This window comes from Cynara cardunculus (genome assembly GCF_001531365.2).
Source record: "Cynara cardunculus var. scolymus isolate 2C chromosome LG 4, CcrdV1, whole genome shotgun sequence".
NCBI classification, from domain to species: Eukaryota; Viridiplantae; Streptophyta; class Magnoliopsida; order Asterales; family Asteraceae; genus Cynara; species Cynara cardunculus.
In genome coordinates, this window is record NC_037531.1 from 12,861,665 (window position 1) to 12,877,835 (window position 16,171).

Genomic DNA, 16,171 nt, shown 5'->3' on the forward strand with positions numbered 1-16,171 from the left:
GTGGACCACCAAACAGGTACACCAGCTAGGACTGGTAGGCGTATCACAATTAAAATCAAATGAACCTCTTTATGAAGAGAACTGAATCTGTCACGAAATGAAAAATAGTAACAAAGCAGGACTTAAACCAGGTGACAATTCCAGTCAAGAAACACAAATCAATTCCAGATTAGAATCTTTGTGCAATGTTAGAATAAACCGGTCAAAGCTTTGTGATATCGAATTAACAGTGTGCAATTAAAAACCAAATCCAACTAAAACCTGTGTGATATCTGAGATAATCGATCGATGAACAAAGCTCATGTCAGCGATTTTGTTGAACCCTTGATTGCACTTGAGCTGTGATCGATTTCCTGCTATGATAAAAAAGAAGCAAAAACCAACAAATGTATCAAGATCAACAGCAATACAAATCAAAAATTGAATACAGAGGTAACATGCGATTTAGGTCAAGAACAGTTGTGAAGAAGATGAACATTCAAGCGATTTAAATGAAATCGATGAGTCTGCAATGACTAAATTGAACAATACAACATGTGATTTAGGTTTTGATTGAATAAACTGTACAAAGGCTGTCTTATATGCGATTTAGCAAAATCCGCTTGAGCTTAAATCGAGAGATAGAGAGCTTGAGAGATCGAGATGCATACCGTAAATCGAGCGATGGAGAGGTACAAGACGGTAGACGAGAGCTTGAGAGAGAGATCGAGAGGTAGAAGACGGTCGGCGAGAGCTTGAGAGAGAGAGATCGAGAGGTAGAAGACGCAGCGATGGAGAGGTTACGGTCADAGASCAATCGAGAGCTTGAATGCGATTCAATCTAGAGCTTGAGAGAAGCGGCGATGGAGAGGTTAGAGAGACCAGATAGGCGATTCCCAAAATAAGAGGTTTTCAGCGTTTATTTTACCTCTAAATAATTCAGACGTATTCAGAGCTTTTAAGCTCTTAATTGGAAAAAAAAAACACCCTTAATACCATAAGGTCTGACCGATTCAGACTTCAGAGGGTATTAAGAGGTTTTTTTAAAAAACAAACAGCCCCTTAATTTAAAAAAAATAATTAATTTCATAACAATATAAAAACTTTGTAATATTTAAAATCTATACTATATTATAAAGCATTTGACAAAAACTTTTGAAAATCATTTTTATGCATAAAGTACTGCTTATTAATGCATGTTACTTAAAACTCAATATTACAAGTAGATTGTGCGTAAGTACAACTTATTAAAGTTCTATGTTTGTATTCGTATAACTAACTGCGGATAAACATAATTAAATAGAGGATAAACATCTCACTTTAAAATATAAAAAATCTAAAATTTAATTATGATACTTATCGAGTTCTAACAAAATAATTAACTATTATCTTTATAAGAAAATTATATTACTAAAGCAAATATAAATTACTTCGTTATTGAACTTAAATTAAAGAATAATTAAAATTTTTGAATTAAAAAATTAAAAATTACACAAAAAATGAAGAATTTTAAATAGTTAATTTTATATTAATATCGATATAATTTTATCAAAATTTTATGGTATTTTCAAATTTATATTTTATTCAAAAATTAAAATATCTTTGTTTTTTCAAAATTACATAAGATCATATTAGAACATCGATTGAGGTAAAAAATAAAATAAAATATTAAAATTAAGATGTACCTTACTGCATTACACGAATACCCTTCTAGTAATTTTTAAATACACTTTATCATAAAACGTTTAAGTTGTGTTCAAAAAATGTTTGATTTGCTTATATTAATAAGAATCTTAGTCGATGCATTAAATTATTTATATAACAATATTAAAAGATAAAGATGACATTTAATATTCTATTAAGATAACTTATTTTAATAATTTTTACGTACTATAAAATAATTTAGAATCCAAATTATAATATATTATATATTAGAAGGATATTTGTATAATGCAGTGAAATACATCTTGATTTTAATATTTTATTTTATTTTTTGGTTTCTGTCGATATTATAATATCGATTTATGTAGTTTTGAGCAAGTAATAATGTTTCTTTTAAAATATAAATTTGAAGATAACATAAAAATTTAAAAAAGGAATATAACAATATTAAAATTAAATTAACTATTTAAAAATTCTCCTTTTTTGTGTAATTTTTCTAACTCAATTTTTTATTATAATTTAATTTAGATCTAATAACAAAATAATTTATTTTTGATTTAATAATATCATTTTTTATAAGGATCATAATTAAGTATTATGTTAGAACTCAATGATTATTCTAATTATATTTTAATTTTTTATTTAAAAATGAGATATTTATTATGTATTTGATTATGTTTATATAGGGAAAGTTTACTTTGCAAACCACGTTATTTGTACAAACCGTATAAACCTCATTCAACCAACCATAATTTTGCATTTTGTTCATTTTTTGTAATTATGAGAGGTTGATTAATCGTTTTTATTGTGTATGGTGTTAATCATGGAATTTATCATCTTCATTATATTAATTTTTAAAAAATACATAAAACAGTTTCATTAAAATTTCATAATCATACATGAAACAAATTCATCAAAAAAGTATTATATGAAACAATTTCATGATTTTTTTATAAGATTAAACAATAAAATCGACAGATGAGAGTGGTTTGCACGATTTGTACAAATATGAGTGGTTTGCACTTGATCATTCTTCTCTCTCTCTCTCTCTCTCTCTCTCTCTCTCTCTCTCTCTCTCTCTATATATATATATATATATAAGGTTGGGTTCACGTGAGACCAAAGGTTTTCCGTAAGACCCGTAAGACCAATTTATGTTCATTGATCAACTTTATAAGCTAATTTTCTAATGGTCTAAAGTTGCACGGTGACAATTTTATGATTATTGAGAAGTCTCGTGGCGTTTATGAATGTTCAAATATGACGATTGTAGATCTAATCTAAGGGTTGAGAATTGGTTTTACGGGTCTCACGAAAAATCATTGGTCTCACATGATCCCAAGTCTATATATATATATATATTATTTGTGTGTATAAAAATATTGTTTTTACTTTTTTTATAGAAGAAAGACAAAAATTAGATAAAAAGACAAAAATTACCCTTAATGTAATGGAGTCATTAATCAGGAAGATCATAGTCAAGACAAATTAAATATCACAAGAACCAAATTCACAATAAAGACATTACACACCGTAATAAAAAGATACGAAAACACATAGTTAATCCATATTCGTTTAATTTTATGAGTTATCTACATTTATGTTTTCAAAAAGGAAAACCAACAAAAAGAAAAGGGGTATAACACTCATTATCATGATTCATGTCACTATTTCTATTTTTTTTCCACCTCTGAATGATGTGGTTTTCAAGCTAAAATATAAATAAATATATATATATATATATATATATATATTTGGGATCATGCGAGACCAAAAGTTTTTCGTGAGACCCGTAAGACCAATTCTCAATCATTGGATTAGATCTACAATTGTCAGATCTGAACATTCATAAACGCCACGAGATTTTTCAATAATTACAAAATTGTCACCGTGCAACTTTAGACCATTAGATCATTAGCTTATAAAGTTGATCAATAAACATAAATTGGTCTTACGAGTCTCATGAAAAACCTTTGGTCTTATGTGAACCCAACTATATATATATATATATATATATATATATATATATATATATAATCATGATTTCACCCCTATCTTGTCCGGTTGTCCCATTCCAGTTTTGTCCTTTGCAGCAACCCTTTTCAATCGTGACAAAATAGATGGGTTACATAATTGAGATAAAAATGATGAAATTTAAAGACAAATTAATTAAAATAGTAATTTTTAGATGTTGGTTTCATTACTTAATCATTTTTTCTCTTGAAATCAGTAAAATGTCACTACCATCACAAGTGGTTGATCTATATAATTTATGAAGGGGTCAAAGTGTAAAAAAAGATCGGAATCAGTATCACAAATGTAGGGACCAAATATGTAAATTAATCCCAACATCTTCGGCAAAAGTGCCACTTGCGAACCTATATTTTTTTTATAAATTTGGTCCCTGTACTTGGAGACCCAGTTTGATAACTTCTTTTTTTTACACTTTAACTCATTCGCAAGTTACAAACTTGCCGCTTACGGAGGTAGTGACATTTTGATGATTTTAAGAGAGAAATGGCTAAATGATAAAACTACAAACCGAAGATGACTATTTTAATTAATTTTTCAAATTTAAAATATGTTATTATAAATTGGGTTGTACTAAATTGTCAACTGACACTTCTTTATTCGATTTAATGAATGGTTAATAAGTAAATGAATTACAAATGTTATTGATAAAATTCCCTTTACTTACCAACAAAAAACCGAATCCGTAAAGAGGTCCCCCTTCATTTTGTAACATTCTGTCATTAATTTATGAATGAAGGATACATAATAAATACTAAATCATTAAAAAAAAGAACAATTCCATACTGACATTTTACAATTGTTCCTTAGAATTTTTCATCATTTGAAAACGAGTTATTACATCTTCATTTGTAACATGAGCAAGTCCTTTTTCTACAACACATATTACACAACCATTCAAAAAAGTATCACAAATTCGATTGGGTGAAAATGACTTCACAAGTTTCATTGCAGAAAACACATCTCTTTTGATGCAGTTGCAACAGGCAAAACCAATTCAAATTTCAATAATCGAAAAACGAGAGGATAAACAAGATGTTTCCTAGTTTCGACTATCACTCAAATCAAGGTCGGTTATACCTTTCAAGTTGTCAAATCTTTCATTTTGTTTGACATTGTCAATGTAGAGCCGTATGCTCAAGAGTTTTTTTTTTTTGTAAGGGTGTCCGGGCCAACGCCCGACTAATCCCCGGCAATTTTGGAGGCTAAACATGGCCCCACTTAAATGTCGCCAACACTCCCCTCTCAGGACTCGAACTTGGGTTCATGACTATGTCATGCCCAAGCCTTTACCACTAGGCTGTAAGATCTTTGACTGCTCAAGAGTCTTTATATCCTCATCACTAAAATCATCTAGATAGAATTCAATCAACCTCAATAATTTTGATGGATCAAAGTCACAAAATGAGTAATGTGGACTTAAAGTTGTTATACAAGTAAGCAATTCAGAACTTACCTCATCAAATATGTCAACGAACTCTTGAATTTGCATATCCACAACCGTGTTAAAACAATCAAACTTATAATAATGTCGATCAAGGTATCTTGATCCTTTCTCTAAAGAGGTTGCGACAATGAATCAATGACTCCCAGAATGTGCAACATCAAGTGCAAATGAAACACATAATCAAATGACTGGAAAAATATTTGAAGACCATTTGTTTGACGGTGACTGCAAGGTTTATATCAAACATTATCTATGAAACAAAATAAGTATAACTTTAAATTTTATGTGACTTATATAAATATTATTAGAATTATTTGTTATTTTTTATTTTTGATAACTAAATATATTGAATGATAATTAAAAAATAGTATAAAAATAATTGATGTGATTAATAATAAATCTAAATAATTAATATTAAGTATAATTAAAATTAATCAATAATTTTCAACCCCTCTTAAAATCAACTAATAATAATTAATATTAGTAATAACTAATTTTTGTTTGTACTCATTAATAATAAATATTTATTTATAATTAATAATAATAGATAATAATTAATACTAATATGGGTTGTAATTTAAAAAAAAGTGACAAAAAACTACTCATAAGCTACTCCAACTAACATTTTAATAAACTAGTTTATGTTCATCCAAACATGTACCCAAAAAGTATGGTTCCCAAACAGTGCCTAATTGTCTATAAAAAGGACTTGGGGGTTGTTTACTACACAATTAACTTGGGAATCGCTTAACGGTTCAATTACCTTACCAATGATCGAGAATCTTACTCGATAAGAAGGAAGACAACAATCAAGAGTCTTACCTGGTAAGTGCATGTGATGACTTTTATCTAGTAAGCGTTTACCGAGTTTAAGACGCTTACCAACAAGACATTTTAATGAAAGAGAATGTTACATAATAAGGTAAGTGAGGTGAACGTCTATTTCTGGTAAAAGCTTACCGGGTAAGCATTTGATAAACGGTTCTCAGTTATAGAGTAAGACTTCATAAAACATTTCAAGTAGATAAAGATAAATTATTTATAATTCAAAAAAAAAATATTTTGAAAATGATTTTGGATTGAAGTAAGGAGTTGTTCAGTATTTTTTCATCAAACGCACTGTGAATTAAGTTGTAAGTATAGAATATACTAAGAGGGGGCTTGTTCGATTGTGGCTTAATGATCTGTATAACCTATATAGCTTATTCGTTCAGTCATAAGTGGTTGTTTGGTTATGACTTAATCTCAAAATTAATAGCTTATTAGCTATTCTACCCCTCATCTTCATTTTCTCTGTCCCTTGTTCCTTTCCCTCTACTTCGCACGATATAGACTGCCTCTACAAATACAAGTCTTATATTTTCTGTTGAGATACTTCTCTTTACTCTCTGTTTTTTGTCTTGGAGGTGTTGCTCATCTGTGTTTGGTGGCTTCTCAAATAAGCTACCCTCATTCAGATATTTGTTTTGGAATTTCAATTTCATTAACCAGTGATGTGTTGATGGTGATGGAATAGAGGTTGGTTGAACGGAATAGAAAGTGGGAGCTTGAAAGCACTTTCATGGAACAAAATTGCCTAAACTCTACAAAGCACTCGTAACTTCGTTGCTGATTGGAAGCAAATGCATAACCATTTTGATTATTTGAAAGGAAAGTACGATGCTTGGTTGAAATTACAAAAAACAAAACCAATAATGTCTACAATCCTTCCACAAACACTTTTAATCTGACATGCAAGGAATAGGAGTCGGAGATGAAGGTCATTTTCTAACTTTAGCTTTTAGTTTTTATTTCTATCTTGTTTATTTTATTTATATATTTATAAGTTTAACTTTAATACAGACCAATAGGCATGCTCAATCTATGATGACTACGATTCTTCCATTTTCGAACTTGTGTGCAAGACTATTTGATGGTCATATGTGCACAAGTATTGGAGCCTATGGACCGTCATAAAAAAAACCCTTTGCCAACCACCGAGCCTTTTTTGGAAGGGTGTGTGACTGCAATAAATTAACCCTGATAAACTTAACGGTCACAATCGAACCCTAGGCAGATGAGATATTTCACTTCTCTCAGGATCTCAACCACTACGTCACAACCCTTTGTGGTTAGCCAACACAGATAAACTCTATGGCCACCGAGCCTTTGTTGTCATTCATGAAGAGACCAATATATATGGCTACTCTGCGTGATGAAATTGCAAAGATTTGGTTTCCAATGTTTAAATTTAAGAGTTGGGTTTGAACTTTGATTTTTCAAGTATTTTATTTAAAACTACTTATTAATGATGTTTGGATGATATCAATGAATTTATGATGTTATGTTTTGATGCTCAAATAGTTTTTGTGTTTCAGGAATATCATTTAGAGTGAAAAATAAACAACTTATCAAATAGGGCTTAATTCATGTTGAATGGTAAATCGGTCATTTCTTTCATTCAAACTGTTGATTCAGACAAAAAATAAACAACATCAATTTATTCAAACAAACAAATCTATCAATATAAGATTGAATAAAAGATTTGATAGATAACCTCTAAATTATTGTTCGATTAATAAACTGAATAAATAGTATGAGTAACAAAACTGACTACGTTACCCTTCATTGGTCGTTTCTTGTTTTTAGCCCAAAAGCTTGATGATAAAATTGATCAAGAAAAAACAATGAATCCCTAAAATCGATTAACCAATAATTACAATAAATCCTTAAATTACTGATAAATTATCATGAATTAATTAATTATACAATTAAAAACATACTTCCTGCATCTTATATATTATTTTGATAACCAATTTTTCCAAAAAAAGATATTACAAACTAAAAATAATCACAACCTACCAAATGCTCCACTAAAAAAAAGTTACATCAAATTTTTAATATTATCAAACCTCTTCAGTAAATGGAGATTCGGGATTAAAGATTCTTGCTGCATCTAGCAATCTAGAATCAAGATTTATACATCACAATGATTATTTAACTTTAAAACCATCGGATTCCAAAAATCATACTAGTGGATTAAGAAATTTTTCAAAAATTAAGAGCAAATAGGGAGCAAGTAGTAGATAATTTCGAGCTTCATATTTTGAACAGATTGATGGGGAAAAGGCAGATTCCGACAAGATTTACCCATTTGCTTTCTTCCTCATCTTTAACTCAAGTGAGTTCCTTTTTAATGGATAAAGGAAAAAGGGGAGGGGAATCAAGGTACATATTGATGGAGTAGGGGAGTAGACACAGAAGCGGAGGGAGGAAGAAGATGAAACGCTAAAAGAGTTTCTTAAAAGGGCTTTTCCTTGTAGAGGTTGGTTCCGTTATAAAAACATCAAACCATATGAATAATAAATGTATTTGACTTTTAAATAGTCAATGCTAGATTTTAAAATGAAGAGAAAGTTTTGTAATGGATTAAATTCTTTTAAGTGATTTTGAAGGTTTGGATTTTATAGCAGAAAGATTCATACAAAGCGGTAAAAAACACTTTGAGTGCTTAAGTACTTGTATGCTTGAGTAAAACTATTTGATCATATGATAAAATATCATATTAGAGTACACATAATAAAAAACAAAGTATTTGTAAATATTTTATGTTTGAATGGAATTGATAAAAAAAATATCGAACTTAAAACTTATGCATGGATAGGTATGACAACAACAATAGTGGCATGATGTTCAGTGGTAGGTTGGGGTAGGGTGGGGTATGGGTGAGTGACGGTTGTGAAGGCGACAATAGTGGTGTGGGGGTGGGAGTTAGGTTAGAGGCGGGGKGGGGCGGTAGGGATGAGTGGCAGGGTGGTAGTTGTGATAACGACAGTGGTCGGATGGTGGTTGGGTGGCTGGGAGTGGATGGGTATGACGGCGACGGTAGTGGCATGGTGGTTATTGGTGGATTAGGGTAAGGTGAGGTGGGGTGAGTGACAATTGTAATGACGACAATAATGGTGTGGTAGTGAGGGTTAGGTTAGGGGCATGATAGTAACGGTAATAACATGGTTGTAGTAGGGATGTGCAGTGAGTGACTGGGGGTGGGTGGGTGTGATGACAACAGTAGTGGCATGGTGAGTAGTAGTAGGTGGGTAAGGGTGAGTGGCGAAGACAGTATTGGTCTGGTGGTGGTGGGGGGTTAGGGATGGGTCATGACGAACAATTGTAGCATGCTAGTGGTGGGTGGTGATGAAATTCAATTCATTTCATTATGTAAGGGAATGATGAATTCAATAATTTGTGGAATTTACTAATTTATGGAATTCAATAGAATTTTAAAGATTCCATCTATTTCAAGAAATAAACCAAACAAAGAAATTGAAATTTGGTCAAAAGAATTTGTCATTTTAATTCCATCAAATTCATTCGAACTCCACAAACCAAACCACCCCAAAAAGATATTGAATCTAGTTCTTTATAAATAATATATTTACTAATAAATAATAAACAAGGATCACATTACCTAACCGTCACCATCCCCGGTCACGAGTTGGCCCTGTTATGACGGATACCCTAGTTCTAATGAGACGTGTCTCGTACCCATACTATTTAAAAGCACTTAAAATAATACATCCTTCCTCTCAATTATCAGTTTAGAGTCCATGTGTTTGGGATTGCTTATAAAAACTGTTTTTTAACTTATTTCAGTTTGGCACCGGTGATAAGCTGTTTTCTGGTGTTTGGATAAAAAAAAACTGTTTATACCGGTGTTAAACCGGTAATAAGCTGTTTTTGATAAGTTAATCCTTACTGACTTATGAAAAACTGCTTACTACCAGTTTACAATTTTAACTATATTTTATTTAACTCCGATTTGATACCAAATAAATTAATAAGCACTTTTTACAAAAAAAAAACATAAGTTGTTTTAAATAAACAATCCCAAACAGCACATAGATTTTAACACGGTTCTGAAAACAAATCCTAAATTTTCAAACTCCTTTTTAACAAGCTCTAATCTCATCTACCAATTTGAGATATTAATCTCACACCATTATTATAAGACCAGAAATCAAATTTTGTTATAATTTCGTTAAACATACCAAAAGGAACCCATAAATGAAATAATGCATAAAAACAAGCTGAGAAAGAACTACTAAACTACCTGCATCAACACGACAACATAGCTTCTGAAGAAATCATTAGCATGGAGAGAGAATACTTAAAAGCAAATCAAATACTCCGCACACAATATCGATGAATCGAATATGCACACACACGGACACACACACACACACCAAACAGAATGAAAATGGAGTGGGAGTGAGCGCTGGATGCAGAGGTTTATCGACCAATTCCTTTTTTCCTATCTCTCTCTCTCTCTCTCGTTCTTCTTTTTCCTTCATATTTATTTTCAATTCATTCATCAGGTTTGGGGAACAGATCGATGAACCGCTGCATCCAGTGACGCTCTACCAAACACATAAACGATTAAATGACGAAGAAACATTAAAACCGATTGTTAATCAACAAGTAAGAACGATCTTACCAAAATGAACATGTATAGCATAAATAAAACCAGCAAAACGTTAATTATACCATCAAACCTTAGCAAACTCAGATCCGTATTGAATCACCATAGGTTACGTTCATAAGGAAACAAGAAATATGATATGAGAATCCGCCATTAACGTACTTTGTTTTGCTCTCCGTCTCTGTCGCTCCTTTTGACTATCTCTCTCTCTCTACTTTGTATATCTAAAAGGCTGTGAGAGTGGTATTGCTATAGTTACATATACAGGCAGCGCTGTGACAGTGACACTTCAGTTCAACTTTTTTTAGTGTTGTTTTACATAAAGGCCCTTGTGTGATGGTGGATGTTTGGGACAGGGACAGAAGGGTATTATGGTCAGAAAATGGAGTTTTCTGAAAAGAAACGTGACCTGGGTGTGTGAAGAGGTCCCCGCGGTATTTCAAATTAAGGATCTACACGTGTAATCATTCTAACCCATCTTCTTTTATTTTATACGATTTGCGATTTAAATTCTAAGTTTTAAGAATAAATATTTTGGTGGATCTAAGATTTTTGTTCAGTAGAGTCACTTTTAAGGTAAATTAAATGTTTGTAAAATCGTTTGATGTGTTTTTAACCTAATTACAACATTTTTAGGGATTTTTAAAGTTTTTTGGTTAATTTCGAATTTTTTTAGTGTTTTTGTTGATTTCGAATATTTTTTTGGGTTTTTTTGATTGATTTTAATAGATTTTTTTTTTGTTAGAGTAATGGTTCTGGTTGAGATTGGAGGCCCGTGGGAAAATGTAATGGGGGAAATGAAAGGTAAATCATGTAAAACCTAAATTTTAACCTAATTTTTTTTTTGAGTTTTTGATTGGGGTCCCCCAAGTTTCAAGAATAAATATTTCACCAATTCAAACAGTGACGGATCCAAGATTTTTGTTCAGTGGGATCACCTCTAAGATAGATTAAAGGTCCGCAAAATCGTCTGATGCGTTTTTAACCTAATTACAACGTTTTGAGAGATTTTTAAAGTTTTTTGGTTAATCTCGAATAATTTTTTAGTGTTTTTTTTTCAATTTCGAATAATTTTTTTGGTTTTTTTGATTGATTTCAATAGATTTTTTTGGTTAGAGTAATGGTTTCGATTGGAATTGGAGGCTCGTGGAAAAATGTAATGGGGGAAATGAAAGGTAAATCATGTAAAACCTAAATTTTAACCTAAATTTTTTTTTTTGAGTTTTTGACTGGGGTCCCCCAAGTTTCAAGAATAAATATTTCACCAATTCAAACAGTGACGAATCCAGGATTTTTGTTCAGTGGGATCACTTTTAAGGTAGATTAAAGATCCGCAAAATCGTCCGATGTGTTTTTAACCTAATTACAACGATTTGAGGGATTTTTAACGTTTTTTGGTTAACTTCGAATAATTTTTTAGTATTTTTATCAATTTCGAATAATTTTTTTATTGATTTCAATAGATTTTTTTTTGTTAGAGTAATGGTTTCGATTGGGATTGGAGGCCCGTGGAAAAATGTAATGGGGAAAATGAAAGGTAAATCATGTAAAACCTAAATTTTAACCTAAGACTTTTTTTTGAGTTTTTGATCTCTCTCTCTCTCTCTCTCTCTCTCTCTGAGATATAAATTAAAGGGTGTTAGCAGTTCGATACAATCCGGTTAAAGTGGTTCAATTCAAAATTTTAAAGGTGCTCCAGAGAGCATATATTCGGAAATTCTACATCATCAATTCGGGATATTAAAATAAATTTTGATGATAAAAACTACGTCCACATGTCGTTTTTTGACTAAATATAATTGCTTTTTCATATTAAAGGGACAATGCTTCATATAGAACTTAAATAAGTAGGTTACAGGTAATAGAACTTGATAAAAACAAAAATTCTACCAAAAAAGCATGTTTCAGTGACATTCTTTATTATCCAAATACCCATATGTAACGTCTCATTAATAATGACAAAAAACCAGAAGACCCTATGAATTTTGAAAATTATTCTATAAAAAAGTAAAATATGTTCATTGCTCCATCTCCATCCAAAGCAAATCGTCCACTTCAACCTTCTAATATCCTCAGAAGTCATCTGAATGGACTAAAACAAACGTAAATTGAACCTGTAATCTAGATCATTGCAATTTTTTAGGAGTCTATCATCTTTTAAAATCCATATAATCCTCCTAGTCGCATAACGTCTGAGTCCCCAATCAAACTAAGAACCCAAGTTAACTTGATTGATCAACAATTTATGGCATAGAAATATATGAAAGGATGAAGCATGGTTTGTGTACATCGGTTTTAAGGATCAAATGATATTTTAGAACTTAAATAAGTAGGTTACAGATAATAGAACTTGATAAACCATTCTATTTGATTCATTTCATAAAAACAAAAGGGCGCGCCAAATCATGAACCATCGCATAAGCAACTTAGGATAGGGGCATTTCATCGGCAGGATAGATCAAGAAGCTCTAAAGTACTTCCCAGGTTAAAAGGTTACTATCATCTAGCAGATTGAAGTGGCTTACAAAACTGTTGGGTCAACCTTTAACCAAAATGCAAATCTAGAATATTGTAAACAAGCATTGTCAATGGACGAATTTTAACCATTAAAGAGAAGCAAAAACCCAAAAATAAAAAAACGATAAGTGGAAAAAAATTACATACCACCACTCAAAAGAAGATTTGCCTTCACAAAACCACCTTCCGAACTTCCTTTGCTTATCAACAATCGAGAAGAAACAATTAAGAGGGAATGGACTTTCTTAGGAGCGGATGCATTTCTTGGGAAGCAGGAATAGCATCGAGACTCGAGAGTAGAAAGAGTGTTGTATGACTCGAAAAAGAAAAGCTGTCATCTAACCAGCAAATGCTTTCACGGCAGGATGCAACAGAAGCAAGGCGCTTTTCCGTCTGAAGAAGGGCCATGGCCAGGGCCGGTCCTAAGATTTTTGATGCCCTGTGCGAAAATAATAAAATATGCCCCTAACCCTATTTTTTAAGTCAATGAAACAACGAAACATGCGATTTTTTAAAAGAATTTAGAACCTATTCAAACAAAGTATCTCATCCTCATGTTGATTTTTATTAATTATAATAATAAAAAAATACAATGAGAAGAACATAAAAACCAAAACCTCGAATACAAAATATAAATGATAAATCCTGGATTAAGATCATGCTTCCTTCTTTTCCAGTTTTACCTTTTCCAAATTAAAATTAGCAAAATAGAAACTTTATTTCAATATAAGGGACTTAAAAGACAAGAAAAACCATAATTGGTTTTTAACTAAGATAGTAAATTACATCCAAGTTATTGTCATAGTATGCAAAAAGTAAAAAACTCAAAAGTTACAGGTCTAATAACTAAAGGCTAAGGGCCTATCTGTTAGCAACTTAATAAGTTTAATGGATCTAACAGCTTATTCGCTCAACTATGCATGACTGTTTCGTAGTGGCTTAATGATATAGAAAGTGACTTATCCAATAAGCTTTTAGGAGGAGCTTTATATAGAAAGCCAAAAAAAATTTCCAAACATGTCCCTTTCAACTAAAAAAACGCTCCTTACGTTTGTGAAAAAACTCTCTCAAACAAAAACTTTTCCAACTTATACAAACAAATTAATTCATACAAACAAAAACTTTTCCAACTTTCCAACTTTTTCCAACGATGTGCATTCAGTATTCATCACTACTAGGCCTTGGGCCTATTTTTATAGTTAAAGCTCAGTTGCTCAATTACCAAATTATTAAACCCAAAACTAGTAATAAATGACAACTTGATGCCCCTTTAGGCTTTGATGCCCTGTGCGACCGCACGGGCTGCACGTGGCCAGGGCCATGGCGTCCTCCATTAGGCCTAGATGACAACATGCTTGACCAAGAACCAAGTACTTGAAAACGTAAGAATTAGTCGGTCATAAAACAAAGAGATTTGAGCTTTTGGGTGTTTAAAAACCCAAAATTGCTTGAAAGTTCAATAATTAGGGGGTTAGCATTATCTAGAAGGCAATGGAATGTGTAACACCCGTAAATTAGTAGATCAACAATTTTACCCCTGTTTACTCTATTGGCTACTTTAGCCCTTGTTTCTTTCTACACTTGTCAACTATGTCCCCTTATTAAAACATTCTTTATAATTCAGTCCAATTTTTTGGATGGTAAATTAAAAGATCAACAATTTAAACATACCAAAATAATTTAGGGGTTGTTTGTTTACCTTTTAATAGTTCCATTAAGAGGCAACGTCTGAATCGTTAAGAGTTGAATCTTGTTTGACAAAAAAAAAAGTTTGCCTCTTAAAAGTTCTAAAACCCTCTGAATGATTTTGTATCCTGGATCTCCCTTAACCATTAAGAGCCATAATTTTATTGTACACAATTACCAAACAATTATATTTCATTTTGTATTATATCATGACAACCTCTTAATCATTCTGACCACTTAATCATTCTGCACCAAATCATTCAGCAATTGTCAAACAATCCTTTAATAATTTAATAAAAAAGAAAAAGAAGGAAAAAAAGGAAAGCTTAGCTCGGAAGTAGGAAGCTAAAAAAGGTTGCTTCTATAGAAAGCAAAGGAATCCATGTTAAATAAACATCAACTTTACCAACACTTTCCATGTAGTTTTCGACTTGTTTACTTTGAGTTGCATCTCCAAAAACCCAAAAGCATATTCATACGCATCACCATCTTGTACTTTATGCATAAACATTTGTACACATGATCCCGTTATATATAAACCACATCTAGTTGCATAAACCAACTTCATGCAACTTAATAATGGCTACTACATTATCAACTCCATTGCCTCAAGAACAAGAACCCATGGTGCAAGATGGTCAGGCGGTGCAGTCATCGGGATCCATCGGTCCCTTCTTTGCGGTCATGTCGGTGATGATGGTCATTGTGATTCTTTCGTGTGTGGTTGGAAGGATTTATAGCAGACGGGAAGCGGAGGCACCGTTGGATACGGTTTTGAAGCGTAGAGATTATTTTGGGTGGTTGAAAGGCAGATTAGGGCGATGGTGGTCGGCGCATGGTGGTGATAGTCACGTGATTACACTTGCCGGAAAAGGGGCGGCTGAAGACGGCCGTGTATAGACGATAGATACATTTCTTTTGGTTATGGTGCAGTTTGTTCATTAGGTACAAATTGTAATCAAAGTGGTTAACGTTTTCGAGTAATTTTTCTTTTTTATAATCGTGAATATTTGAATCAGTCTACGTGCATCTTAATTAATATTGTGGAATATTAAGTTAACAAATAGACGAACCTCTAGTGATCGTTTATTAAACAAAATACGGATTTAGAAAACATAGAATATTTTGTATAATGATTGCATTAAAAATTTTGTATAAAAATAAAATACGGGAAAATGATATATATATATATATATATATATATATATATAGACGGGTTAAATTACAAATCGCTTGATTTGTGAAAATTATGCAAACCACTCTCGACCAATAAAAAATTTCCGTTTTTTATTTTTTAATTTTAATAAGTAAGAGTATAATTGTCATTTTACCATATAATGGTTAATATTGAAAATGATTTAATTATTTTTAAATATGAAAACGTAAATATA

The 16,171-nt window shown here is 31.6% G+C and overlaps 1 protein-coding gene across 1 annotated transcript; it reads left to right on the forward strand.

Annotated features, from left to right (window-relative positions):
* The first annotated feature begins 15,346 nt into the window (after positions 1 to 15,346).
* LOC112511834 lies at positions 15,347 to 15,797 on the forward strand. Its single transcript, XM_025117643.1, has one exon. It carries the CDS (start codon positions 15,360 to 15,362, stop codon positions 15,678 to 15,680), a length of 321 nt encoding a protein of 106 aa, XP_024973411.1. The 5' UTR covers positions 15,347 to 15,359; the 3' UTR covers positions 15,681 to 15,797.
* Positions 15,798 to 16,171: the final 374 nt, after the last annotated feature.